This window comes from Rhinoraja longicauda, chromosome 41, assembly GCF_053455715.1.
Source record: "Rhinoraja longicauda isolate Sanriku21f chromosome 41, sRhiLon1.1, whole genome shotgun sequence".
NCBI lineage: Eukaryota > Metazoa > Chordata > Chondrichthyes > Rajiformes > Arhynchobatidae > Rhinoraja > Rhinoraja longicauda.
In genome coordinates this window covers 10,362,129-10,388,947 of record NC_135993.1, presented here as the reverse complement: position 1 = coordinate 10,388,947, position 26,819 = coordinate 10,362,129, and the positions used below count along the sequence as shown (strand labels likewise).

Sequence of the window (26,819 nt, the reverse complement as noted above, 5' to 3'; positions counted from 1 at the left end):
ACCGCCCTTGTCCCGTATTAGGCCCAGGGGCCGCTGTAGGCCCGGAGGCCCAGATGGTGGTTGCATAGCAACCGTCCTCCCGGCCCAGGCGGCCTCCATTGGTGGAGCGGGAGCACGTGGCCGCTGGCTGGGTGAGGTCACTTGGGGCGCGGGGTGGGTGACGTCACCTTTTGTCCCTTATTTAGGAGAGAGAAAGTTGGCAACCCTAGTCCTGGGCCTCCTCCATTGTCAGAGTGAGGCCCAGCGCAAATTGGAGGAACAGCACCTCATAGTTCGCTTGGGCAGCTTACACCCCAGCGGTAAGGAACATGAACTTCTCTAAGAATAAACCATCTCCAATGGTATGAATATTGATTTCTCTCACTTCAGGTAGTCCCGGCAATCCCTCTCTCTCCATCCCTCCCCCACCCAAGTCACACCAGCTTCTCATTTTCACCCTACAAACAGCTAACAATGGCCTGTTTCCTTTATCATCGTTACTTTTATGCATATCTTTCATTCATTGATCTTTATCTCTCCACATCATCATCTATATCTCTCATTTATCTTACCCCTAATCAGTCTGCAGAAGGGTCTCGACTCGAAACGTCACCCATTCCTTCTCTCCAGAGATGCTGCCTATTTGGTGTCTATCTTCAGTTTAAACCAGCATCTGCAGTACCTTTCTACACATTTCTGAAGAAGGGTTCTGACCTGAAACCTCACCTGAAACCTCACCTGTCCATGTCTTTCAGAGATGCTGCCTGTCCCGCTGAGTTACTCCAGCATTTTGTGTCTATTTTCATTAAGGTGGATTTTTTCTCAACACACCTTGGACTCTGAGCGATGTGAGCTAACAGACACTGCAGTCAGTGTGAGACAGGCACACACACATCCCAGACTGAAGAAGGGTCTCAACCTGAAAAGTCACCCATTCCTTCTCTCCAGAGATGCTGCCTGTCCTGCTGAGTTACTCCAGCATTTTGTGTCTATCTTCGGTATAAACCAGCATCTGCAGTTCCTTCCTGACCTTCTGAATTACTCCAAGATATCACAAAAAGCTGAAGAGTTGTGAATCTGTGGAATTCTCTGCTTCAGAAAGCAGTGGAGGCCAATTATCTGAATGCATTCAAGAGAGAGCTAGATAGAGCTCTTAAGGATAGCGGAGTCAGGGGTTATGGGGAGAAGGCAGGAACAGGGTACTGATTGAGAATGATCAGTCATGATCACATTGAATGGCGGTGCTGGCTCGAAGGGCTGAATGGCCTCCTCCTGCACCTATTGTCTATTGTCTAACTCAGCGGGTCAGGCAGCATCTCAGGAGAGAAGGAATGGGTGATGTTTCGGGTCGAGACCCTTCTTCAGACCTGAAACGTCACCCATTCCTTCTCTCCTGAGATGCTGCCTGACCCGCTGAGTTACCCCAGCTTTTGGTGATACCTTCGATTCGTACCAGCATCTGCAGTCATTTTCCTGCACTCCTTCTGAATTACTCCAGCACTTTGTGTCTTTTACTTTCAACCAGCATCTGCGGTTCCTGTGTCTGGCAAGAGGGATCCTGCCTCAATCGTCACCCATCCCTTCTCCCCAGAGATGCTGCCCAAAGATAATGTTATCTTTGAGCCACTGAGTTACTCCAGCATTTTGGGTCCATCTTCAGCTGAAATCTGCCCAGCAACTGGTGGCCAATGATAAATCAGGAGAGGGGCGGGTGATGGACGGGCGGGGCAGCCAATGAAGGCTGGCTCTGGCGCTGGGGGCGGGCTCTGACGATACAGGCAATGGGAGCGGGTGCTGGGGGCGGGCTCTGGCGCTGGGGAACCCCCCCTGACGTCATCGCCCACTGACGTCACGGGTCGGGGTTGCCGGGCTGAGACGCGGAAGATGAAGCCGCTGATGGTCGCCGTGTCTCTGCTGCTGCTCCTCGCCCCTCAACACACCGCAGGTCAGCGGCTGCACCCAGCCCAGCCCAGCCCGGGGCAGGACGGGGACATAGGGGAGGGAGAGGGAGGGAGAGAGAGAGAGAGAGAGAGAGAGAGAGAGAGAGAGAGATAGAGAGAGACATAGAGATAGACAGAGAGTCACAGAGAGAGAAAGTCAGAGAGGGGGAGAGAGTGAGATAGAGAGGGAGAGAGAGTGAGATAGAGGGGAGAGGAGAAGAGGAGAGGGAGGGAGGGGGGGGGGAGAGCAGAGGGGGGGAGGGAAGGAAGGGGGGGAGAGAGAGAGAGTCAGAGAGGGGGAGAGAGTGAGATAGGGGAGAGGGAGGGAGAAGTAAAAGGGGAGGGATGGAGAGGGGGCGAGGGGATGGTGGGTGAGATGGAGGGAGCATAAAAGGAGGGAGGGGGGGAGGGAGGGAGGAGAGAGAGGGAGAGAGAGGGAGAGAGAGTAAAAGAGGGGGGCAGGGTGAGATAAGGGGGGGGAGAGAGTGAGGGAGGGAGAGAGAGTAGTGATAGAGTCAGAATGAGAGAGGGGAGAGAGAGAGAGAGCGGGGGAGAGAGAGAGGGGGGCGAGATAGAGGGGAGAGAGAGGCGGGAGGGGAGAGGTAATGGGGAGGGTAAAAGGGGAGTGATGGAGAGGGGGTGAGGAAGGGAGAGAGAGGGTGGAGAAGGAGAGGAGGAGGTGGGGGAGAGAGAAAGCCCAGGGAAGAGGGGGGGGGGGGGGGGGGGGGGGGGGGAGAGAGTGCAGAGAAGGTACAGGTTTGTAATTGGCTTTGTGTAAAAATGTAAAATTGTCTGTAGTGTATGTAGAATAGCTAATGTGTGGGGATCGCTGGTCGGCACGGACTCGGTGGGCCGAAGGGCCTATTTCCGTGCTGTATCTCTAATCTAAACTAAAGGAGAGTTTGTTGGCTATAAAGCCCTTGGGAATGTACAGCTGCCATGGAAATGCACATTCTTCATTTCATTGGAAGAGAATGGGGAAGTGGGTGAAAGTGAAGCCTCTTTCTTGCCTCTCTGGGTGTGGTGGGTTCACTTAGTTCCTGGCCTGGTGGATTCTCTGGAGGAGGTTTGTACTTGGGTTCGTCAACTGTCCCGTATTAGCCGGGACATCCCGTATTTTGGGCTAAGTTGGTTTGCCCCGTACGGGACCGCCCTTGTCCCGTATTAGTAGGGTTGCCAACTTCGTTGCTCCCAAAATAAGGGACAGAGGGTGATGTCACCGCCCCACGCCCCACGTGACCTCACCCGGCCAGCGGCCACGTGCTCCCGCTCCACCAATGGCGGCCGCCATTGGTGGAGCGGGAGCACGTGGCCGCTGGCCGGGTGAGGTCACGTGGGGCGCGGGGCGGTGACATCACCCTCTGTCCCATATTTGGGAGTGAGGAAGTTGGCAAACCTGTTTTCTACTGCTGGAGGCATTTTGAGTGTCTCTCCCTGGGTTTTTAAAAAGTTTAGTTTAGAGATACAGCGCGGAAACAGGCCCTTCGGCCCCACCGGGTCCGCGCCGACCAGCGATCCCCGCACACTAACACTATCCTACACACACTAGGGGCAATTTACAATTTTTAACCGACAAACCTGCTCGTCTTTGGAGTGTGGGAGGAGACCGGAGCACCCGGAGAAAACCCACGCGGGTCACGGGGAGAACGTGCAAACTCCGTACAGGCAACGCCCGTAGTGGGGATCGAACCCGGGTCTTTGGCGCTGTGAGGCAGCAACTCTTAACGCCGCGCCACCGTGAGCCGGTAGGGCAGATCCCTGGGGTTGGAGCTGTTCGTGTCTGAGTTGTGAGGGCAGGGGGAAGGGCAGGGAAGTGGGCGTGGTGCCAAGCTTCCAGAGTCTTGGGCAAGTCTCAACTGGCCTGACTCGAGACGCCAACTCCTGCCTGCCTGCCTGCCTGCCTGTGTGGTCATCGTTTGGATATTAGTTTTCGAGATGCAGCGTGGAGACCGAGCCTTCACCTCACGGGGTCCATGCCAACCGGCGATCGCCCGCTCACCCTCGCTCCACGTTAACCCACTTTCTCACCCGCTCCGGACACACCAGGGGGAATTTACCGGGGGCCAATCAACCCGCACGTCTTTGGGGTGCGGGAGGAAACCGGAGCGCCCGGAGGAATCCCACGTGGTCAAAGGGAGAGGGCGCAGACGCCAGACGCAGGCAGCGCCCGAGGTCAGGATCGAACCTGGGACTCTGGCGCTGTGAGGCGGCAGCTCCACCAACACGGGCGGCTCAGTGGCGCATAGAGTTGCTGCCTTACAGCGCCAGAGACCTGGGGTTGATCCTGACTACGGGTGCTGCCTGTACACAGTTTCCACGTTCTCCCTGAGACCACGTGGGTTTTGTCCGGGCGCTCCAGTTTCCTCCCACACTCCAAAGACGTGTGGGTTTGTAAGTTAATTGACTTCGGTAAGAATTGTAAATTGTCCCTGGTGTGCGCAGGATAGTGCTAGTGTACGATTGGCAACCCTACTCGAGTGTGTGTGGTTGTGTGTGTGGTTGTGTGTGGTTGTGAGAGTGTGTGTGTGTGGTTGTGTATGTATGTATGAGAGTGTGTGTGTGTGTGAATGTATGTGTCTGTGTGTGTGTGGTTGTGTGTGTGTGGGGTGTGGTTGGGTGTGGCTGTGTGTGTGTGGTTGTGTGTGTGTGTGGGGTGTGTGTGTGTATGTGATTGTGTGTGTGTGTGTGAGACTGTGGTGCAACTATCAGTTGGGATGGTGGATCAGGTGCCAGACCCGTGACTGTGCTGTTGGGAATGACTCAGTGAGCCGTGTCAGCGGCCAGCTTTGCCGACTCAGCGACTCTGGGACTGGAGTGGGGGAGGTCAGTGATGAGCAGAAATAAGGAACTGCAGATGCTGGTATCCAACAAGGGACACAGAGTGCTGGAGTAACTCAGCGGGTCAGGCAGCACCTTTGGAGAACATGGATCGGTGACGTTTCGGGTCGGGACCCTTCACACAGTAATAAAGTCATTATTCACACGGCCAGCCTTCAGCCTAATTAACAACCTCAAAGGAAAGCTAGAACTTTGGTTTAGTTTAGTTTAGAGATACAGTGTGGAAACCGGCCCTTCGGCCCTTCAAGTCCGCACTGACCACACACACACACACACACACACACACACACACACACACACACACACACACACACACACACCCAACCACACACACACACACACACCCAACCACACACACACCCAACCACACACACACACACACACACACACACCCAACCACACACACACACACACACACCCAACCACACACACACACACACACACAAATTGTGAATATGAAGATGAGGTAAAAGGGAATACAGGAGATATTGCAAAAGACTCTCGGAAGAATGGGAACAGAAGTTCTAGAGGGGAAAAGAAATTAAGGGCAGGGCCAATTGTGAACGATGTGAGAGGGGAGGTAAATACAGAAGTTAAAGTGTTGTACTTAAATGCGCGTAGTATAAAAAATAAAGTGGATGAGCTTGAGGCTCAGTTAGTCATGGGCAATTATGATGTTGTAGGGATCACTGAGACATGGCTACAAGAGGACCAGGGCTGGGAACTGAATATTCAGGGGTACACAACGTATAGAAAAGACAGACAGGTGGGCAGAGGGGGTGGGGTTGCTCTGATGGTAAGGAATGATATTCATTCCCTTGCAAGGGGTGACATAGAATCAGGAGATGTTGAATCAGTATGGATAGAAATGAGAAATTGTAAGGGTAAAAAGACCCTAATGGGAGTTATCTACAGGCCCCCAAACAGTAGCCTCGACATAGGGTGCAAGTTGAATCAGGAGATAAAATTGGCGTGTCAAAAATGTAATGCTACGGTGGTTATGGGAGATTTCAACATGCAGGTAGACTGGGAAAATCAGGTTGGAAATGGACCCCAGGAAAGAGAGTTTGTAGAGTGCCTTCGAGATGGATTCTTAGAACAGCTTGTACTGGAGCCTACCAGGGAGAAGGCAATTCTGGATTTAGTGTTGTGTAATGATCCTGATCTGATAAGGGGACTAGAGGTAAAAGAGCCATTAGGAGGCAGTGATCACAACATGATAAGTTTTACTCTGCAAATGGAAAGGCAGAAGGGAAAATCGGAAGTGTCGGTATTACAGTATAGCAAAGGGGATTACAGAGGCATGAGGCAGGAGCTGGCCAAAATTGATTGGAAGGAGGCCCTAGCAGGGAAGACGGTAGCACAGCAATGGCAGGTATTCCTGGGAATAATGCAGAGGTTGCAGGATCAATTTATCCCAAAGAGGTGGAAAGACTCTAAGGGGAGTAAGAGACACCTGTGGCTGACGAGGGAAGTCAGGGACAGCATAAAAATTAAGGAGAGGAAGTATAACATAGCAAAGAAGAGTGGGAAGACAGAGGATTGGGACTCTTTTAAAGAGCAACAAAAGTTAACTAAAAAGGCAATACGAGGAGAAAAGATGAGGTACGAGGGTAAACTAGCCAATAATATAAAGGAGGATAGCAAAAGTTTTTTTAGGTACGTGAAGAGGAAAAAAATAGTCAAGGCAAATGTGGGTCCCTTGAAGACAGAAGCAGGGGAATTTATTATGGGGAACAAAGAAATGGCAGACGAGTTAAACCGTTACTTTGGATCTGTCTTCACTGAGGAAGATACACACAATCTCCCAAATGTTCTAGGGGCCGGAGAACCTAGGGTGATGGAGGAACTGAAGGAAATCCACATTAGGCAGGAAATGGTTTTGGGTAGACTGATGGGACTGAAGGCTGATAAATCCCCAGGGCCTGATGGTCTGCATCCCAGGGTACTTAAGGAGGTGGCTCTAGAAATAGTGGAAGCATTGGAGATCATTTTTCAATGTTCTATAGATTCAGGATCAGTTCCTGTGGATTGGAGGATAGCAAATGTTATCCCACTTTTTAAGAAAGGAGGGAGAAAGAAAACGGGTAATTATAGACCAGTTAGTCTGACATCAGTGGTGGGGAAGATGCTGGAGTCAATTATAAAAGACGAAATTGCTGAGCATTTGGATAGCAGTAACGGGATCATTCCGAGTCAGCATGGATTTACGAAGGGGAAATCATGCTTGACAAATCTACTGGAATTTTTTGAGGATGTAACTAGGAAAATTGACAAGGGAGAGTCAGTGGATGTGGTGTACCTCGACTTTCAGAAAGCCTTCGACAAGGTCCCACATAGGAGATTAGTGGGCAAAATTAGGGCACATGGTATTGGGGGTAGGGTACTGACATGGATAGAAAATTGGTTGACAGACAGAAAGCAAAGAGTGGGGATAAATGGGTCCCTTTCGGAATGGCAGGCAGTGACCAGTGGGGTACCGCAAGGTTCGGTGCTGGGATCCCAGCTATTTACGATATACATTAATGACTTAGACGAAGGGATTAAAAGTACCATTAGCAAATTTGCAGATGATACTAAGTTGGGGGGTAGTGTGAATTGTGAGGAAGATGCAATAAGGCTGCAGGGTGACTTGGACAGGTTGTGTGAGTGGGCGGATACATGGCAGATGCAGTTTAATGTAGATAAGTGTGAGGTTATTCACTTTGGAAGTAAGAATAGAAAGGCAGATTATTATCTGAATGGTGTCAAGTTAGGAGGAGGGGGAGTTCAACGAGATCTGGGTGTCCTAGTGCATCAGTCAATGAAAGGAAGCATGCAGGTACAGCAGGCAGTGAAGAAAGCCAATGGAATGTTGGCCTTCGTAACAAGAGGAGTTGAGTATAGGAGCAAAGAGGTCCTTCTACAGTTGTACCGGGCCCTGGTGAGACCGCACCTGGAGTACTGTGTGTAGTTTTGGTCTCCAAATTTGAGGAAGGATATTCTTGCTATGGAGGGCGTGCAGCGTAGGTTCACTAGGTTAATTCCCGGAATGGCGGGACTGTCGTATGTTGAAAGGCTGGAGCGATTGGGCTTGTATACACTGGAATTTAGAAGGATGAGGGGGGATCTTATTGAAACATATAAGATAATTAGGGGATTGGACACATTAGAGGCAGATAACATGTTCCCAATGTTGGGGGAGTCCAGAACAAGGGGCCACAGTTTAAGAATAAGGGGTAGGCCATTTAGAACGGAGATGAGGAAGAACTTTTTCAGTCAGAGGGTGGTGAAGGTATGGAATTCTCTGCCTCAGAAGGCAGTGGAGGCCAGTTCGTTGGATGCTTTCAAGAGAGAGCTGGATAGAGCTCTTAAGGATAGCGGAGTGAGGGGGTATGGGGAGAAGGCAGGAACGGGGTACTGATTGAGAGTGATCAGCCATGATCGCATTGAATGGCGGTGCTGGCTCGAAGGGCTGAATGGCCTACTCCTGCACCTATTGTCTATTGTCACACACACACCCAACCACACACACACACACGCACACAACACCACACACACACAACCACACACACACACACACACAACCACACACACACACAACACCACTCACACACACAACCACATACTCACACACACAACACCACTCACACACACAACCACACACACAACCACACACACACAACCACATACTCACACACACACACATACACACACACTAACACTATCCGACATACTCCGGGGACAATTTACATTGACACCAAGCCAAATAACCTACAAACCTGGGGAAGACACAGAATGCTGGAGCAACTCAGCGGGTCAGGCAGCATCTCTGGAGAGATGGAATGGGGTCTCGGTGGGCCGAAGGGCAGAAAAATAATAGATAGAAAGAAAGATACGAGAAAGTGTCAGGGAATGACCCAGCCACTCTGCCCTGCCCCACCGTCTGTGACCTGCGTTAACCCCTGCACCGCTGCGGTCTCTTCCAGGGCGTAACATGTGGCTGATCAGGGAGAAGGTCCAGCAGGCTCGGGAGCAGCGGGCCCGGGAACACATGCTGGGACAGCGGTGGTCCTCTGCAGCTGTGGACAGTGGGCAACATCTGGAGCCCCAGGAGGAGTTCTTCCCCCAACCGATGGATCACTTCAACCGGCAAAATAACGCCACATACAAGCAGGTGGATACTGCAGGGCAGAGAAACACACACACATAATAATGCCATGGACAAGCAGGTGAATACTGCAATGGAGAGAAACGTAGAAGCCTAGAAACACACAGAAACATAGAAGTACAGAAGCATAGAAAGAAACATAAACATAGAAACATAGAAACATAGAAACATAAACACAGAAACACAGAAATATTGAAACACAGAAACATAGAAACACAGAAACATAGAAACACAGAAACATAGAAACATAAACATAGAAACACAGAAACACAGAAACATATAAACATAGAAACACAGAAACACGGAAACATAGAAACATAGAAACATATAAACACAGAAACACATAAACATATAAACATAGAAACACAGAAACATAGAAACATAGAAACATAAACATAGAAACACAGAAACACAGAAACATATAAACATATAAACACAGAAACACATAAACATAAACATAGAAACACAGAAACACGGAAACATAGAAACATAGAAACACAGAAACATATAAACACAGAAACACAGAAACACAGAAACACAGAAACACGGAAACATAGAAACACAGAAACATATAAACACAGAAACACAGAAACACAGAAACATATAAACATAGAAACATAGAAACATAAACATAGAAACACAGAAACACGGAAACATAGAAACATAGAAACATAGAAACATAGAAACATAGAAACATAGAAACATAGAAACATAGAAACACATAAACACATAAACACAGAAACACATAAACATAAACATAGAAACATAGAAACATAGAAACATAGAAACATAGAAACATAAACATAGAAACATAGAAACATAGAAACATAGAAACATAGAAACATAGAAACATAGAAACACAGAAACATAAACATAGAAACACAGAAACACGGAAACACAGAAACACAGAAACACAGAAACACAGAAACATAGAAACATAGAAACATAGAAACATAAACATAGAAACATAGAAACATAGAAACATAGAAACATAAACATAGAAACATAGAAACATAGAAACATAGAAACATAGAAACACAGAAACACAGAAACACAGAAACACAGAAACACAGAAACATAGAAACATAGAAACACAGAAACACAGAAACATATAAACATAGAAACATAGAAACATAAACATAGAAACACAGAAACACAGAAACATAGAAACATAAACATAGAAACACAGACATAGAAACATAGAAACACAGAAACATGGAAACACAGAAACACAGAAACACAAATATAGAAACATAGAAACACAGAAACAGGATAAGGCCATTCGGCCCTTCCAGCCAGCACCGCCATTCAATATGATCATGGCTAATCATCCAGAATCGGCAGGAAGGAACTGCAGATGCTGGTTTAAATTGAAGGTAGACACAAAAAGCTGGAGTAACTCAGCAGGTCAGGCAGCATCTCTGGAGAGAAGGAATGGGTGACGTTTCGGGTCGTTTCCCTCTCCCCCTCCACCTGCCCCTCTCTTTCTCCCCTCTCCATTTTACTCCCTCCTCTCTCTATCTCTAGTTCTCTTTCCTCTGTCCCTCTCTCTCCTCACCCCAGCACACTCCCTTTTTCATTCTCCCTCCTTCTACCTGTTTCCACCTGTACTCTCGTCTGAAGAAGGGCCTCGACCCAAAACGTCGCCCATTCCTTCTCTCCCGAGATGCTGCCCGACCTGCTGAGTTACTCCAGCGTTTTGTGCCTGCCTTCTGTGTGGGAGTTTTCCTTTAATCAACGTGCCTTTGCTCTGCAGAGATACTGGGTGAACAGGGAGCTGTGGGAGCCAGAAGGGGGGCCTGTGTTCCTGTACATCGGAGGTGAAGGGGCCCTGACTACCTACTCTGTGCTCACAGGTACAGTGCTACAGGAGTGGATGGGTAGTTGAAACGGTCTTACTTTTCCTCCTGCTTCCCCCTCCCCCTCTCCCCCTTCCCTCCCCCCTTCCCCTCCCCCCAACAGTTGCCAACTTCCTCACTCCCAAATAAGGGACAAAGGGTGACAAAGGGCGGCCGCCATTGGTGGAGCGGGAGCACGTGGCCGCTGGCTGGGTGAGGTCACTTGGGGCGCGGGGCGGTGACGTCACTCTTTGTCCCTTATTTGGGAGTGAGGAAGTTGGCAACCCTACTAATACGGGATAAGGGCGGTCCCTTATGGGACAAACCAATTTAGCCCAAAATACCAGGATGTCCCGGCTAATACGGGACAGTTGGCGACCCTACCCAGCCTTTGGTTTGGTTCAGAGATGCAGCGTGGAAACCGTGCCCTTCGGCCCACCGAGTCCACGCCCACCAGTGACGCACCCGTTCACACGAGTTAGACAATAGACAATAGGTGCAGGAGGAGGCCATTCGGCCCTTCGAGCCAGCACCGCCATTCACCGTGATCATGGCTGATCATTCTCAATCAGTACCCCGTTCCTGCCTTCTCCCCATACCCCCTGACTCCGCTATCATTAAGAGCTCTATCTAGCTCTCTCATGAAAGCATTCAGAGAATAGGCCTCCACTGCCTTCTGAGGCAGAGAATTCCACAGATTTACAACTCTGACTGAAAAAGTTTTTCCTCATCTCCGTTCTAAATGGCCTACCCCTTATTCTTAAACTGTGGTCCCTGGTTCTGGACTCCCCCAACATTGGGAACATGTTTCCTGCCTCTAACGTGTCCAACCCCTTAATAATCTTATATGTTTCAATAAGATCCCCTCTCATTCCAGTGTATACAAGCCTAGTCGCTCCAGTCTTTCAACATATGACAGTCCCGCCATTCCGGGAATTAACCTAGTAACCCTACGCTGCACGCCCTCAATAGCAAGAATATCCTTCCTCAAATTTGGAGACCAAAACTGCACACAGTACTCCAGGTGCGGTCTCGCTAGGGCCCTGTACAACTGCACACAGTACTCCAGGTGCGGTCTCACTAGGGCCCTGTACAACTGCAGAAGGACCTCTTTGCTCCTATACTCAACTGCTCTTGTTATGAAGGCCAACATTCCATTGGCTTTCTTCACTTATTCCCAATCTCTCATCCACTCCCTGCACACGAGGGCAGGGAATTTATCGCAGCCACCTAACCTGCAAACCTGCACGTCTTTGGAGTGTGGGAGGAAACCGGAGCACCCGGAGAAAACCCACCGAGGGAATATGCAAACTCCATGCAGACAGCACCTAAGGTCAGGATCGAACCCGGACTCGGTGGGCCGAAGGGCCTGTTTCCGCACTGCTTCTCAAATTGTTTAGAGATGGCGGCAACTCTACCGCTGCGCCACCATGACCGTAAACTAAAGGTCGGCACGGTGGCGCAGCGGTAGAGTTGCTGCCTTACAGCGAAAGCAGCGCCGGAGACCCGGGTTCCATCCCGACTACGGGTGCTGTCTGTACGGAGTTTGTACGTTCTCCCCGTGACCTGCGTGGGTTTTCTCCGAGATCTTCGGTTTCCTCCCACACTCCAAAGACGTGCAGGTTTGTAGGTTAATTGACTGGGTGAATGTAAATTGTCCCTAGTGTGTGTGTGGGGTAGTGTTAATGTGCCGGGATCGCTGGGCAGCACGGACCCGGTGGGCCGAAGGGCCTGTTTCCGTGCTGTATCTCTAAACTAAACTAAAATAAATGTTGCACAACTGTGGGGTGGTCTCGGCCCGACTGGGGAAATGAGCCGTGTCTGGGGGGGGGGGGAGGGGTGGTCGAGGCTTGGCCGCTCTCCTGATTCGTGCCGCCCGCCGTCTCTCCGTTGCCGCAGGGGAGCACGTGGACCTGGCACGGAAATACCGCGCCCTGCTGGTCGCCGCAGAACATCGCTACTATGGGGCTAGCATCAATCCCAGATGGGCTGAATCTCCACAACCTCCGCTTCCTCAGCAGCCAGCAAGCGTGAGTCCCTGCACACCCCCGTCTGTGGCTGTCTGTCTGTCTGTGTCTCTGTCTGTCTATGTCTGCGTGTGTGTCTGTGTGTGTGTGTGTGTGTGTGTGTGTGTGTCTATGCCTGTGTGTGTCTGTGTGTGTGTGTGTGTGTGTCTGTCTGTGTGTGCCTGTCACTGTGTGTGTGTGTGTCTGTGTGTGTGTGTGTGTGTGTGTGTGTGTGTGTGTGTGTCTGTGTGTGTGTGTGTGTGTGTGTGTGTGTGTGTGTGTGTGTGTGTGTCTGTGTGTGTGTGTGTGTGTCTTTGTGTGTCTATCTGTGTGTGTGTGTCTATCTGTGCGTGTGTGTCTATCTGTGTGTGTGTGTGTGTCTGTGCGTGTGTGTCTATCTGTGTGTGTGTGTCTGTGTGTGCGTGTGTGCGTCTGCCTCTCTCTCTGTCTCTCTCCGCCTCTCTCCGTCTCTCTCTGCCTCTGTCTCTCTCTCCCTCTGTCTCTCTCTGTCTCTCTCTGCCTCTGTCTCTCTCTGCCTCTGTCTCTCTCTGCCTCTCTCTGCCTCTCTCTGCCTCTCTCTGTCTCTCTCTGCCTCTCTCTGTCTCTCTCTGTCTCTCTCTGTCTCTCTCTGTCTCTCTCTGTCTCTCTCTGTCTCTCTCTGCCTCTCTCTGTCTCTCTCTGCCTCTCTCTGCCTCTCTCTGTCTCTCTCTGCCTCTCTCTGCCTCTCTCTGCCTCTCTCTGTCTCTCTCTGTCTCTCTCTGCCTCTCTCTGTCTCTCTCTGCCTCTCTCTGCCTCTCTCTGCCTCTGTCTCGCTCTGTCTCTCTCTGTCTCTCTCTGTCTCTCTCTGTCTCTCTCTGTCTCTCTCTGTCTCCCTCTGCCTCTGTCTCTCTCTGTCTCTCTCTGTCTCTCTCTGTCTCTCTCTGCCTCTGTCTCTCTCTGTCTCTCTCTGCCTCTGTCTCTCTCTGTCTCTCTCTGCCTCTCTCTGCCTCTGTCTCTCTCTGACTCTGTCTCTCTCTCTCTCTGCCTCTCTCTCTGTCTCTCTCTGTCTCTCTCTGTCTCTCTCTCTCTCTGCCTCTCTCTGTCTCTCTCTGTCTCTCTCTGTCTCTCTCTGTCTCTCTCTGTCTCTCTCTGTCTCTCTCTGCCTCTCTCTGCCTCTCTCTGTCTCTCTCTGTCACCAGGAGAGGGGACACTTCCGAATACAGAACAAATACTCAGCGGTCAGGCAGCGTAGAACATGGATACGTGATGTTTCAGGTCGGGGCCCTTCCTCAGACTGATTGTGGGGGTGTTTGGGGGGGAGTAGAATGCGTGGACGACACATGGCAGGTAACAGGTAGACACAGGTGATGGGGGAATGTTGATGGGCAGATGGTTGGAACAAAAGCCACAGCGTTTGCTGTCGGCGGTAGAGTTGCTGCCTCACAGCGCCGGAGACCCGGGTTCCATCCTGACTACGGGCGCCGTCTGTACGGAGTTTGGGGGGCAGGCTGGGGGGTGGGGAGGGGGGGGGGGTGTCTGGTTGTGCCAGTGGGTGGGGTCTCTGCTAACTGTGCCCCCCTCTCTCTGGGCCAGCTGGGGGGTGGGGAGGGGGGGGGGTGTTGGTGGTGCCAGTGGGTGGGGTCTCTGCTAACTGTGCCCCCCCCTCTCTGGGCAGGCTGGGGGGGTGTTGGTTGTGCCAGTGGGTGGGGTCTCTGCTAACTGTGCCCCCCCTCTCTCTCTCTGGGCAGGCTGGGGGTTGGGGAGGGGGGGGGGTGTTGGTGGTGCCAGTGGGTGGGGTCTCTGCTAACTCTGTGCCCCCCTCTCTCTCTCTCTCTCTCTCTCTCTCTCTGGGCAGGCTGGCAGACCTAGCCACGCTACACGCCTTCATCACGCAGCGCTACAACGTGACGATCCACAGCCGCTGGGTGTGCTTCGGCGGCTCGTACCCCGGCTCTCTCTCCGCCTGGTTCCGGCTGAAGGTGAGGAGGGGGGAGGGGGTGAGGAGGGGGGAGGGGGGAGGGGGGGAGGGGGGAGGGGGGGACTCTGGGCAGCGGCTCCCAACAGACGTCATTAACCATCGGGTGGCGCAGCGGTAGAGTTGCTGCCTCACGGCGCTGGAGACCCGGGTTCCATCCCGACTACGGGCGCCGTCTGTACGGAGTTTGTACGTTCTCCCCGTGACCTGCGTGGGTTTTCCCCCGAGATCTTCGGTTTCCTCCCACACTCCAAAGACGTGCAGGTTTGTAGGTTAATTGGCTTCGATAAATTGCCCCTAGTGTGTGTAGGATAGTGTTAGTGTGCGGGGATCGCTGGTCGGCGCCGACCCGGTGGGCCAAAGGGCCTGTTTCCGCACTGTATCTCTAAACTAAACTAAACCAAAATTAAATCTGGAGGTTACGTTTTCAAACTTGTGTACCTCTTGATGGGCCGAATGCCTAATTCTGGACCAAAAACTTGTGAACTCTAGTTGATGAGAGGACGGTTCAGTTGCCTGATAACAGCTGGGAAGAAACTGCCCCTGAATCTGGAGGTGTGCGTTTTCACACTTCTGTACCTCTTGCCCGATGGGAGAGGGGAGAAGAGGGAGTGGCCGGGGTGAGACTGGTCCTTGATTGTGCTGCTGGCCTTGTTGAGGCAGCGCGAGGTGTAGATGGGAGTCAATGGGAGGGAGGTTTAGTTTAGTTTAGAGATACAGCGCGGAAACAGGCCCTTCGGCCCACTGGGTCCGCGCCGACCAGCGATCCCCGCACACTAACACTCTATCCTACACACACCAGGGACAATTTTTACATTTATACCAAGCCAATTAACCTACAAACCTGCACGTCTTTGGAGCGTGGGAGGAAACCGAAGATCTCGGAGAAAACCCACGCAGGTCACGGGGAGAACGTACAAACTCCGTACAGACAAAGTACGGAGGTTGGTGTGCGTGACGGTCTGGGATGCGACCACAATTCACTGTAATGTCTAGAGTCAAGTTGTTCCCAAACCGTGCCGTGATGACAACCTCCCACCTGTGTGTGCGCGTGCGCGTGCGTGTGTGTATGGGGTGTGTGTGTGGGGTGTGCGTGCGCGCGTGGGTGTGTGTGTGCGTGCGTGTGCGAGTGTGTGGGTGTGTGCATGTGCGTGCGTGTTTCTGTGTGTGTGGGTGTGTGCGTGTGCATGTGGGCGTGTGTGCGTGTGTGTGTGGGCGTGTGTGTGTGAGTGTGTCTGTGTGCGTGCGCGTGTTCCCCTGTCTCAGGTATCTGCTCTTCCCACAGTTCCCCTCACCTGGTCCACGCTGCAGTAGCCTCCTCCGCACCTGTCCGCGCCCAGCTGGACTTCACCACCTACAACAAGGTAAGGCAAGTCCCGTCAAGAGAGACAAGTGATTATCACCAGACCAAGTGGACCAGCCGGGCCCAAACCTCTCCTCCATTGGTGCTCCCCCCTCCCCCTTCCCCCCTCCCCTCCCCCCCACTCCACCCCTTCAACCCCCCCTCCTCCCCCCCTCCCGCTCCCACTCCACCCCCTCCCTCCCCTCCCCCCCACTCCACCCCCTCAACCCCCCTCCCTCCCCTCCCCACACTCCCCCCCTCCCTCCCTAGGAGATAGATTTAAACTTTAAAATGTGAACAACTTAAAAAATATAACACCGATTTCAATGAAACTTCTCCCATTAGCACCAAAGGGACGACGGTGAGTAAGGTGGGCCTGGAATTGTCGTGCCATCGTGTACCGTTTTGGCTGTAGTTCAGGAACAAACAAACAAACAAACATGAGTTTTATTGTAGTGGCCTGGGGCAGAACATTTTTTACACAGAGTGGTGGCAGTCTGCAATGCATCTCGCAAACCGTTTAAAGGTTATGAAGAAGGGTCTCGACCCGAAACGTCACCCATTCCTTCTCTCCCGAGATGCTGCCTGACCCGCTGAGTTACTCCGGTGTTTTGTGTCTGTCTTAGAGATCTTGCTTGTCTTTGTTTCCACAGGTGGTGTCTCAGAGTCTGTCCAACCCTGTGGTTGGGGGGTCACCAGAGGTGTGTATGGACTCAATATGCATCGTGTTAACCTCTCTCCTTATCTTGTGTGGACTATGTCTTTGCTCTCCCCCCCCTTCTACCCCCCTCCCCCATCCCCCCTCCCTTCTCTCCCCCCTCCCCCTCCTCTCCCCCCCTCCTCTCCCCCCCTCCTCTCCCCCCTCCTCTCCCCCTCCTCTTCCCCCTCCTCTCGCCCCCTTCCCTCCCTGCCTCCTCTCCCCACTTCTCTCCCCCCCTCTCTCCCCCTCCTCTCTCCCCCTCCTCTCTCCCCCTCCTCTCTCCCCCTCCTCTCTCCCCTCCCCTTCTCTCCCCCCCTCCCCTTCTCTCCCCCCTCCCCTCCCCCCTCCTCTCCCCCCTTCCCCTCCCCCTCCTCTCTCCCCCTCCTCTCTCCCCCTCCTCTCTCCCCCTCCTCTCTCCCCCTCCTCTCTCCCCCTCCTCTCTCCCCCTCCTCTCTCCCCCCCTCCTCTCCCTGCTTCCCCTCCCCCTTCTCTCCCCCTCTTCTCGCCCCCCTCCTCTAGCCCCTTTCTCCCCCTCTTCTCTCCCCCCTTCTCTCCCCCTTCTCTCCCCCCTCCCCTGCCCTCTTCTCTCCCTCCCCCTCCACTCCTCCACCCCCTCCCCCATTTTCTCCCCCCTAACCCTCCTCCCCCCTGCCCCCCTTCTCCCCCCCATCTTGCTTTTGTTGCGTGTTAACCAGTCAGCAGAAAGACTATACATGATTACAATCGAGCCGTCCACAGTGTACAGATACATGATAAGGGAATAACGTTTAGTGCAAGGTAAAGTCCAGCAAAGTCCGATCAAGGATAGTCCGAGAGTCTCCAATGAGGTAGATAGTAGTTCAGCACTGCTCTCTGGTTGTGGTAGGATGGTTCAGTTGTCTGATAACAGCTGGGAAGAAACTGTCCCTGAATCTGGAGGTGTGCGTTTTCACACTTCTGTACCTTTTGCCCGATGGGAGAGGGGAGAAGAGGGAGTGGCCGGGTGAGACTGGTCCTTGATTGTGCTGCTGGCCTTGCCGAGGCAGCGTGAGGTGTATTGTTAGAGTGTGGGAGGAAACCGGAGCACCCGGAGAAAACCCACGCAGGTCACGGGGAGAACGTACAAACACGGTGGCGCAGCGGTAGAGTCGCTGCCTCACAGCGCCGGAGACCCGGGTTCCATCCCGACTACGGGCGCCGTCTGTACGGAGTTTGTACGTTCTCCCCGTGACCTGCGTGGGTTTTCTCCGGGCGCTCCGGTTTCCTCCCACACTCCAAAGACGAGCAGGTTTGTGGGTTAATTGGGAGAATTGTAAATTGTGTGTAGGATTGTGTTAGTGTGCGGGGATTGCTGGGCGGCACGGACCCGGTGGGCCGAAGGGCCTGTTTGCGCGCTGTATCTCTAAACTAAACTCCACGCCCGTAGTCGTGATGGGACCCGGGTCTGTGGCGCTGTGAGGCAGCGGCTCTACCCGCTGCACCACGCCAGTGTGCCGGTGTAAACAGTCTCTCTCCGTGGGCAGTGCCGGGCGGCGGTGGGCGCGGCCTTCACCGCGGTGGACGGGATGTTGGCGCGGGGAGAGGCGGCGGCGCTGGCGAGGGATTTCCAGTCGTGCCGGCCGCTGAACGGCTCCGGGGACTACGGCGAGCTGGCCGGCAACCTGGCCGACGTGGTGATGGGCACCGTGCAGTACAACCGCGAGCTCGGCAACATCGCCACCATCGCCACGCTCTGCCGCATGATGCTCAACACCCAGCTGGGGGCGCCCTACCACCGGCTCATCGCGCTCAACACGGTAACGGGGAGGGGGGGGGCAACACGGTAACGGGGGAACACACGCAAACACGGGTAACGGGGACACGCACGCAACACGGTAACGGAGGACACGCAACACGGTAACGGGGGACACACGCAACACGGTAACGGGGGGACACACGCAACACGGTAACGGGGGGACACGCAACACGGTAACGGGGAACACGCAACACGGTAACGTGGACACGCAACAGGGTAACGGGGGAACACGCAACACGGTAACACGCAACACGGTAACGGGGGGAACACGCAACATGGTAACGGGGGGAACACGCAACACGGTAACGGGGACACACACGCAACACGGTAACGGGGGACACACGCAACACGGTAACGGGGGACACACGCAACACGGTAATGGGGGGACACATGCAACACGGTAACGGGGGACACACACGCGCAACACGGTAATGGGGGGACACACACGCAACACAGTAACGGGGGGACACGCAACACGGTAACGCGGGGGGGGGAAGGGAGGGGTAGGGTGGGGGAGGGGAGAAACGAGGAGGGGTGAGGAGAGGCAAGGTTGGGGAGGGGGGAAATGAGGGGGGAGGCAGGTGGGGGGGGGTAATGAGGGGGATGAGTTTGGGGGGGGGAGGGGGAGGGGGAAATGAGGAGGAGGGAGTGGGGGAATGAGGAGGGGGGTTGGGGGGGTGTGAGGAAGGGTAGTTGACAGTGCGGCCTGTGGGTGGTGTGCTGGTTCAGGGGTCCATCTGATGGGGGCTGTAGATGTTGAACCCCCAGCAGTGGGCTGTGCCTCGTGGGGTTATTGGGGTGGGGGTGGGACGTGCCTGTGACCTCCGTGTGTCTCCCCAGGCCTACATGAAGCTGTTGTTTCTGAACTGCGTGGACAACTCCCACCAGCAGGCGTTGGCGACCTTGCGGAGCACGGTGGTGAAGACGTACGGTGTGGGCGAGCGCCAGTGGTACTACCAGACCTGCGCCGAGTTTGGCTACTGTGAGTTCAGTTCACTTGAGTTTAGAGATAACAGCGCGGAAACAGGCCCTTCGGCCCACCGGGTCCGCGCCGACCAGCGATCCCCGCACACTTACAATCGGGACAGGTGGTAAAGTTGCTGCCTCTGACTACGGGCGCCGTCTGTACGGAGTTTGTACGTTCTCCCCGTGACCTGCGTGGGTTTTCTCCGGATGCTCCGGTTTCCTCCCACACTCCAAAGACGCGCAGGTTTGTAGGTTAATTGTCCCTAGTGTGTGTAGGATAGTGTTAGTGTGCGGGGATCGCTGGGCGGCACGGACCCGGTGGGCCGAAGGGCCTGTTTCCGCGCTGTATCTCTAAACTAAACTAAATCTGCACTAATCCACATTTTTATATCAAACAAAAACTTTATTCCAGAAATAAATATTTACAAAACATGTACCTTTCAAAACTCCATCCGACATTCACGGAGGTTATACATTCATTCAATACAGATATACATTGCCAAATTTGTACAGATTTATACAGTATCCCTTATTTGGAGGGGCGTCTCTCTCCACCACACCCTGCCCCCCACGTCCAGCAGCGGAAGGACCCTAGACTGTGGTCCTCCCCCACAGAGCCCTGGCGTTGGCTGCACCAAGCTTCAGTGACGTCCCTCAGCACGTACTCCTGCAGTCTGCAGCGGGCCAGTCAGCAACATTCCCCGATGGGCATCTCGCTCCGCTGGGAGGTCAACAAGGATCGGGCAGACCAAAGAGCGAGTTGATGACCTTCCAGCAGCACTCGATGTCAGTCTCTGAATGCGTCCCTGGGAACGGCCACCTTCGTGTGTGGCTGCATCAGGCGGAGCGTGGAGCCAAGGCACCGTGGGCACCTACCTGCTGAGGTTCTACCTGGCGAAGGATGGGCCTGGCGCAGATGCCACGCAATGTGCCGGTCAGCTGGACATTGCCGCACCATCTGTCGCTCGTGGAAAGGTTCTTCCGGACGGACCAACACCTTTGACCACAAGTCCATCGGGCAGTGGTCAGCACGGAACATCCTGCAGGCACTGCAGGGGAATGACTCCATGGGTCCTGTGGCGTGGTTCCCAGAGCAGACTGCCCAGCTTGTCTGGCAAAATGCCTCATCGCCAGAGCTCACCAACAAGCACCAAGACCTGGCTCGGCTGGCGGTGAGGAGAGCCCTCCCAGTCAGATCCTTCCTGCACCGCCAGAGCCTCACTACCAGCGCACGCTGCCCTCGGGACGGCTGCTATGGAGAGGAGACGGTGGCCCACCTCTTCGCAGAGTGTGGATTTGCCAAGAGAGTCTGGAGAGGTTTGCAGGGGTCCCTGGCACGATTCATTCCGAGCACTAATCCACATACTAGGGACAATTTACAATCAGACACAGCAAGGCAGAGTCGAGAAACAGAGGGCACAGCCTCAGAATAAAAGGATGTACCTTCAGAGCAGGGATGAGGAGGAATTTGTTCAGACAGAGGGTGGTGAATCTGTGGAATCTGTTGCACAGAAGGCAGTGGAGGACAAGCCAATGGGTATTTTTAAAGCAGAGATTGACAGATTCTTAATTGGAACGGGGGGTCATGATTTATGGGGAGAAGGCAGGAGAATGGGGTTGAGGGGAAAAGATAGATCAGCCATGAGTTTGAGATTGAGTTGAGTTTATTGTCCCGTGTGCCGAGGTACAGTGAAAAGCTTTTGTTGCGTGCTGACCAGCCAGCGGAAAGACAATGCATGATCGCAATCGAGCCGTCCACAGTGTGCAGATACATGATAAAGGGAATAACATTCAGTGCTAGGTAAAGTCCAGTAAAAATGTGTAGGATGAAAAACTGCAGATGCTGGTTAAAATCGAAGGTAGACACAAAATGCTGGAGTAACTCAGCGGGTCAGGCAGCATCTCTGGAGAGAAGGAATGGGTGACGTTTCGGGTCGACACCCTTCGGGTCTCGACCCGAAACGTCACCCATTCCGTCTCTCCCGAGACGCTGCCTGACCCGCTGAGTTACTCCAGCATTTTGTGTCTATCTTGGGTGTAAACCAGCATCTGCAGTTCCTTCCTGCACATATCGTCTGAAGAAGGGTCCCAACCCGAAACGATGCTTATGCATTCCCTTCAAAGACGCTGAGTTACTCCAGTACTTTGCATTTTACTTGGGTCATTGCCAGTGTTTGTTAATTCTTCTCTCTCTCTTTCTCCCGCTCCCACCCTCTCTCCCCCCCTCTCCCTCCCCCCTCCCTCCCTCCCCTTATTCCCCCCCTCTCCCTCTCTCCTCCACACTCCCTCTCTCCTCCACACTCTCCCCCCTCTCTCCTCCCCCTCTCTCCCCTCTTTCCTCCCCCCTCTCTCCCCCTCTCTCTCCCCCTCTCTCCCCTCCCCTCTCCTCCTTCCCTCTCTCCTCCTTCCTCCCCCCTCCCCCTATCTTCACACCCCCTCTCTCCCCCCATCTCTCACCCCCCCTCCTCTCTCCCCCTCCCCTCTCTCCCCCCTTCTCTCTCCCCCCTCTCCCCCACCTCTCTCCCCCCCCCCATCTCTCACCCCCCCTCCTCTCTCCCCCGCCCCCCCCCCCTCTCCCCCCCCCCCCAGACCAGACGTGTGAGGATGAGGGATGCCCACTCTCCCGCTGGCTCACCCTGCGATCGCAGGTGGACATCTGTGCGCAGGTGTTTGGCGTGGGTGCCAGCAGCGTGCGGGGGGCGGTGGACTTCACCAACGACTACTACGGCGCCGACAGACCCAAGTCCAGCCGCATCATTTTTGTCAACGGTGAGAGGGGGCGGTCGGGGTCGGGGTCGGGGCGAGGGGCGCTGCCAGCACAGGACGGGCAGCGGTAGAGTCGCTGCCTTGTGGCACCAGAGACCCGGGTTCCATCCCGACCACGGCCGCTATCTGTCAGTGTACCCAAACGTCAATTGGCTTGGGTGAATTGTAACGTTGTCTTCGGTGTGTCGGACAGTGCTCGCTGGTCGGCACGGACCCGGCGGGCCGGAGGGCCTGTTCCCGGTCGGTATCGGTAAAGCAAAGATACTAGAGGAACACGATGGACCACTCCGTCGAAATCGCCTCTACTGAGGTGTGGTACGCAAAGGAGCGTAACGTCCGCCATTTTAGTAAGCAAAAGGTATGCAAAGAGGCGCTACAGAAAGGGCACCGTCAAAGTTACAAAGTTTCCCAGCGGGCAGGCCCAAAGATACTAGAGGAACAAGATGGACCACTCCGTTGAAATCGCCTATACTGAAGTGTAGTACGCAAAGGAGCCATTTTAGTAAGCAAAACCTGCCTCTCGCAGTGTAATCAGTGTTGTGGAGGAACAGTATGTGTGATGATACCATTAAAATGCAGAATATATCACATCTATCAACTCACAGATTTTTGTTATTTTTCTTTTTAAATGTTTCTGCAAGTTTCTGCCGACTAAAATGGCCGCCGTGACATACTACGGTTTTTAGGGTCGCGTGGTCTATCTTGCTCCTCTAGTATCTTTGGTGCAAAGGGACTTGGGAGCGCTGGTACAGGATTCCCAAAGGGTTAATCTGCAAGTTGAATCGGTAGTGGGGAATGCGAGTGCATTGCAAGGTTTATTTTGGTGGGGGGGGGGGGGTACAGTGTAAAGGAAGGGGTGTAATGTTGAGGCTCTTTCAGGCGCTGGTCAGGCCGCATTTGGAGCATTGTGAGCAGTTTTTGGGCCCCGTATCTGAGGAAGGATGTGCTGGCTCTGGAGAGGGTCCAGAGGAGGTTTACGAGAATGATCCCAGGAATGAGTGGGTTAACATAGGATGAGCGTTTGACAACACTGGGCCTGTACTCGCTGGAGTTTAGAAGGATGAGGAAGAGACCTCATTGAAAGGCCTGGATAGAGTGGATGTGGAGAGGATGTTTCCACTAGTGGGAGAGTCTAGGACCAGAGGGATGAAGGGATGTACCTTTGGAGATGAGGAGGAATTTCTTCAGTCAGAGGATGGTGAATCTGTAGAATTCATTGCCACAGACAGCTGGGGACTAGGGTTGCCAACTTCCTCGCCCCCAATTAAGGGACAAAGGGTGACGTCACCGCACCGCGCCCCACGTGACCTCACCCAGCTAGCGGCCCACGTGCTCCCACTACACCAGCCGCCATTGGTGGAGCGGGAGCACGTGGCCGCTGGCTGGGTGAGGTCACGTGGGGCACGTGGTGGTGACGTCACCCGTTGTCCATTATTTGGGAGTGATGAAGTTGGCAACCCTACTAATACGGGACAAGGGCGGTCCCATAAGGGGCAAACTAATATGGCCCAAAATACGGGATGTCCCGGCTAATATCATAAGAAATGGTGCATTGCTATGGGTGGTGTGGGGGGGGGGCTGTGTGTATGGTAAGGGGAGATGAGGGGGGGATGGGGGTGATTATGCCACCTCCATCACGGTGGCGCAGTGGTAGAGTTGCCGCCTCACAGCGCCGGAGACCCGGGTTCCATCCCGACTACGGGTGCCGTCTGTACGGAGTTTGTACGTTCTCCCCGTGACCTGCGTGGGTTTTCTCCGAGATCTCCGGTTTCCTCCCACACTCCAAAGACGTGCAGGTTTGTAGGTTAAATGGCTTGGTGTGTGTGTAAATTGTCCCTAGTGGGTGTAGGATAGTGTTAGTGTGCGGGGATGGGTGGTCGGCGTGGGCCGAAGGGCCTGTTTCCTTGCTGTATCTCTATAGTCTAAATGAATGGAAGTTGGTGCTGGTGGCTAGAGCAAGCTGGGGTGGGGGGGTGGAGTGAGGCTTGGTGGAGCATCCATCCAGCAGTTGTGATCTTTCCTCCTCTGCAGGGGACATCGACCCCTGGCACGCGCTCAGTGTGTTGAGGAACCAGTCCCACTCTGAGCTGGCCCTTGTCATCAACGGCACTGCCCACTGTGCCAACATGAACCCACCCGAGACAGGAGACTTCCCCTCCCTCCGGCACGCCCGACAGGTGAGACCCTCAACCCTCCCATCCCCCACACCTCCGTCCCCCCCTCCACTACACCCCCTCACCCACACCTCCCCTTCCCAACTTCCTCTCCTCCCCTCCCCCATCTCCTCCCCCGCCCCCCCCCTCACCTCCGTCCCTCCCCACTTCCTCTCGTCTACCCCTCCCCCTCCCCTCACTACCCCTACCGCCCGCCCTCCTCCCCCACACCACCTCACCACCCATACCTCCCTCACCCCTCCCCCACACCCGCTCACCGCCCCTACCTCCCCACTTCCTCGCCTCCCCCACACCCCCTCCCCGCCCTTACCTCCCCCACCTCTCCTCTCGTCCGTCCTTCCTCTCCTCCCCTCCCCCGCCCCCCTCACCTCCTCCCTCAGTCCCTCCCCACTTCCTCTCCTCCCCTCCCCCGCGTCCGCTGCCCGGATGGAACCCGGATAGGGCGCTTTGAGGCAGCAACTCTACCGCTGCGCCACCGTGCCGCCAGTTCTTGGGACCCAGTGGGCCGTTTATGTGGAATGACCCCCCCCCCCCACCCTCGGCATTGGTGATCGCATATCCTCGGACCCTCGAGCTGCACATAGAAACACGGACAATAGGTGCAGGAGGAGGCCATTCGGCCCTTTGAGCCATTCATTGTGATCATGGCTGATCATCCACAATCAGTAACCCGTGCCTGCTTTCTCCCCATATCCCTTGATTCCACTAGCGCCTAGAGCTCTATCTAACTCTCTCTTAAATCCGTCCAGTGAATTGGCCTCCACTGCCCTCTGTGGCAGAGAATCCCACGTATTCACAACTCTGGGTGAAAAAGTTTCTTCTCACCTCAGTTTTAAAGTTTGAAGAATTGATGGGGTTTTTTTGGTAGTGATTCTTCCTCCTTTCCAAACAGATAATCGAAGATCAGATTGGCGATTGGCTGTCCAGAAGCCGCCTGTCTCCGTTGTAACGGGGCTCAGGGTGTTCGTCGCCGGGAGAGCGACGTGTTTGCAGCCTCTCCAGAGACGCTGCCCGACCTGCTGAGTTACTCCAGCCTTTTTGTGTCTATCTTCATCGCGTATGATGTGCCTTATCCTCTGTGGCTGATGGGGATGTGGATGGTTTGCACGATGGTCTGTACCCCGTTTAGTCCAGTTTAGTTATACTGCGTGGAAACAGGCCCTTCAGCCCAACTTGCCCACACAGACCTACACACCCCATCTACACCATCCCACCTGCCTGCGTTTGGCCCTTATCCCTCTAAACCTGTCCAAATGTGTCTTAAACTTTGAGATAATACCTGCCTCAACTACCTCCTCCGGCAGCTCGCTCCATACACTTTGTGCCTTTGTGTGAAATAGTTCCTATTAAATCTTTCCCCCCTCACCTTAAACCTATGCCCTCTGATTCTCGATTCCCCTACTCTGGGCAAGAGACTGTGCATCTACCCAATCTATTCCTCCCACCGTGTTGTGTGGTATCTCAGGAGATTCCCCTTCTGTCTCTCCGGTGATCTATCTTGCTCTGTTCTATTCCCTTTGCTGTGGAATCACCTGTACACAATGTGTTGGAAGGATCCGCAGATGCAGGTTTAAACCGAAGGTCGGCACAAAAAGCTGGAGTAACTCAGTGGGACAGGCAGCATCTCTGGAGACGAGATGGGTGACGTTTTGAGTCGAGACTCTTCTTCAAACTAGTTAGGGAAAAGGGACATGAGAGATATATACGATGATGTAGAGAGATAAAGAACAATGAATGAAAGATGTGCAAACAAGTAACGATGGCCTGATTCCTTTATCATCGTCACTTTTTTGCATTTCCTTCATTCATTTCCCTTTTCCCTAACTAGTCTGAAGAAGGGTCTCGACCTGAAACGTCACCCATTCCTTCTCTCCAGAGATGCTGCCTGACCCGCTGAGTTACTCCAGCTTTTTGTGTCTATCACGTACTTGCAACTCCAAAATGCTTTTATTACAAATTCTATTTTTTACAAAACAAAATTACCGATTGATTACAACACAGCTTTTAATTTCTTCTCCACTTTTCTAATGAAGGTATGATTAAATTGTTTGAAATCTCGTTTCTGTAAATATTTTAATAAAATCTATCTTTGACAGTCAGTTTTGAGTTATGGACATTTGTTTTGTGGTGGGCGCTGGTTTTTGAATTAAGGCACGGAGAACTGCAGACTCCAGGCTCTTGAGTAAATCACAAAGTGCTGGAGGAACTCAGCGGGTCAGGCAGCGTCTGGGGTGGACAGGTGACGTTTCGGGTCGGGACCCTTCCTCAGACCGCTGAATTACTTCCGCACTTTTGTGTTTCACTTGTTTTAGAATGTTTTTAAAAGTTAATTTAAAACGCACACCTCCAGATTCAGGGGCAGTTTCTTCCCAGCTGTTATCAGGCAACTGAA

The 26,819-nt window shown here is 53.4% G+C and overlaps 1 protein-coding gene across 1 annotated transcript; it reads left to right on the top strand.

The window, feature by feature from the left end:
* The first annotated feature begins 1,818 nt into the window (after positions 1 to 1,818).
* On the top strand, positions 1,819 to 26,520 carry prss16 (serine protease 16). The gene is given in 14 exon segments (XM_078431034.1): positions 1,819 to 1,924; positions 8,726 to 8,913; positions 10,664 to 10,763; positions 12,645 to 12,724; positions 12,726 to 12,775; positions 14,586 to 14,709; positions 15,709 to 15,710; positions 15,991 to 16,069; positions 16,701 to 16,748; positions 18,250 to 18,522; positions 19,362 to 19,503; positions 22,077 to 22,256; positions 24,285 to 24,430; positions 25,320 to 26,520. Coding segments are annotated over 14 exon segments (1,530 nt in total). The 5' UTR covers positions 1,819 to 1,863; the 3' UTR covers positions 25,377 to 26,520.
* The last annotated feature ends 299 nt before the right edge of the window (positions 26,521 to 26,819 follow it).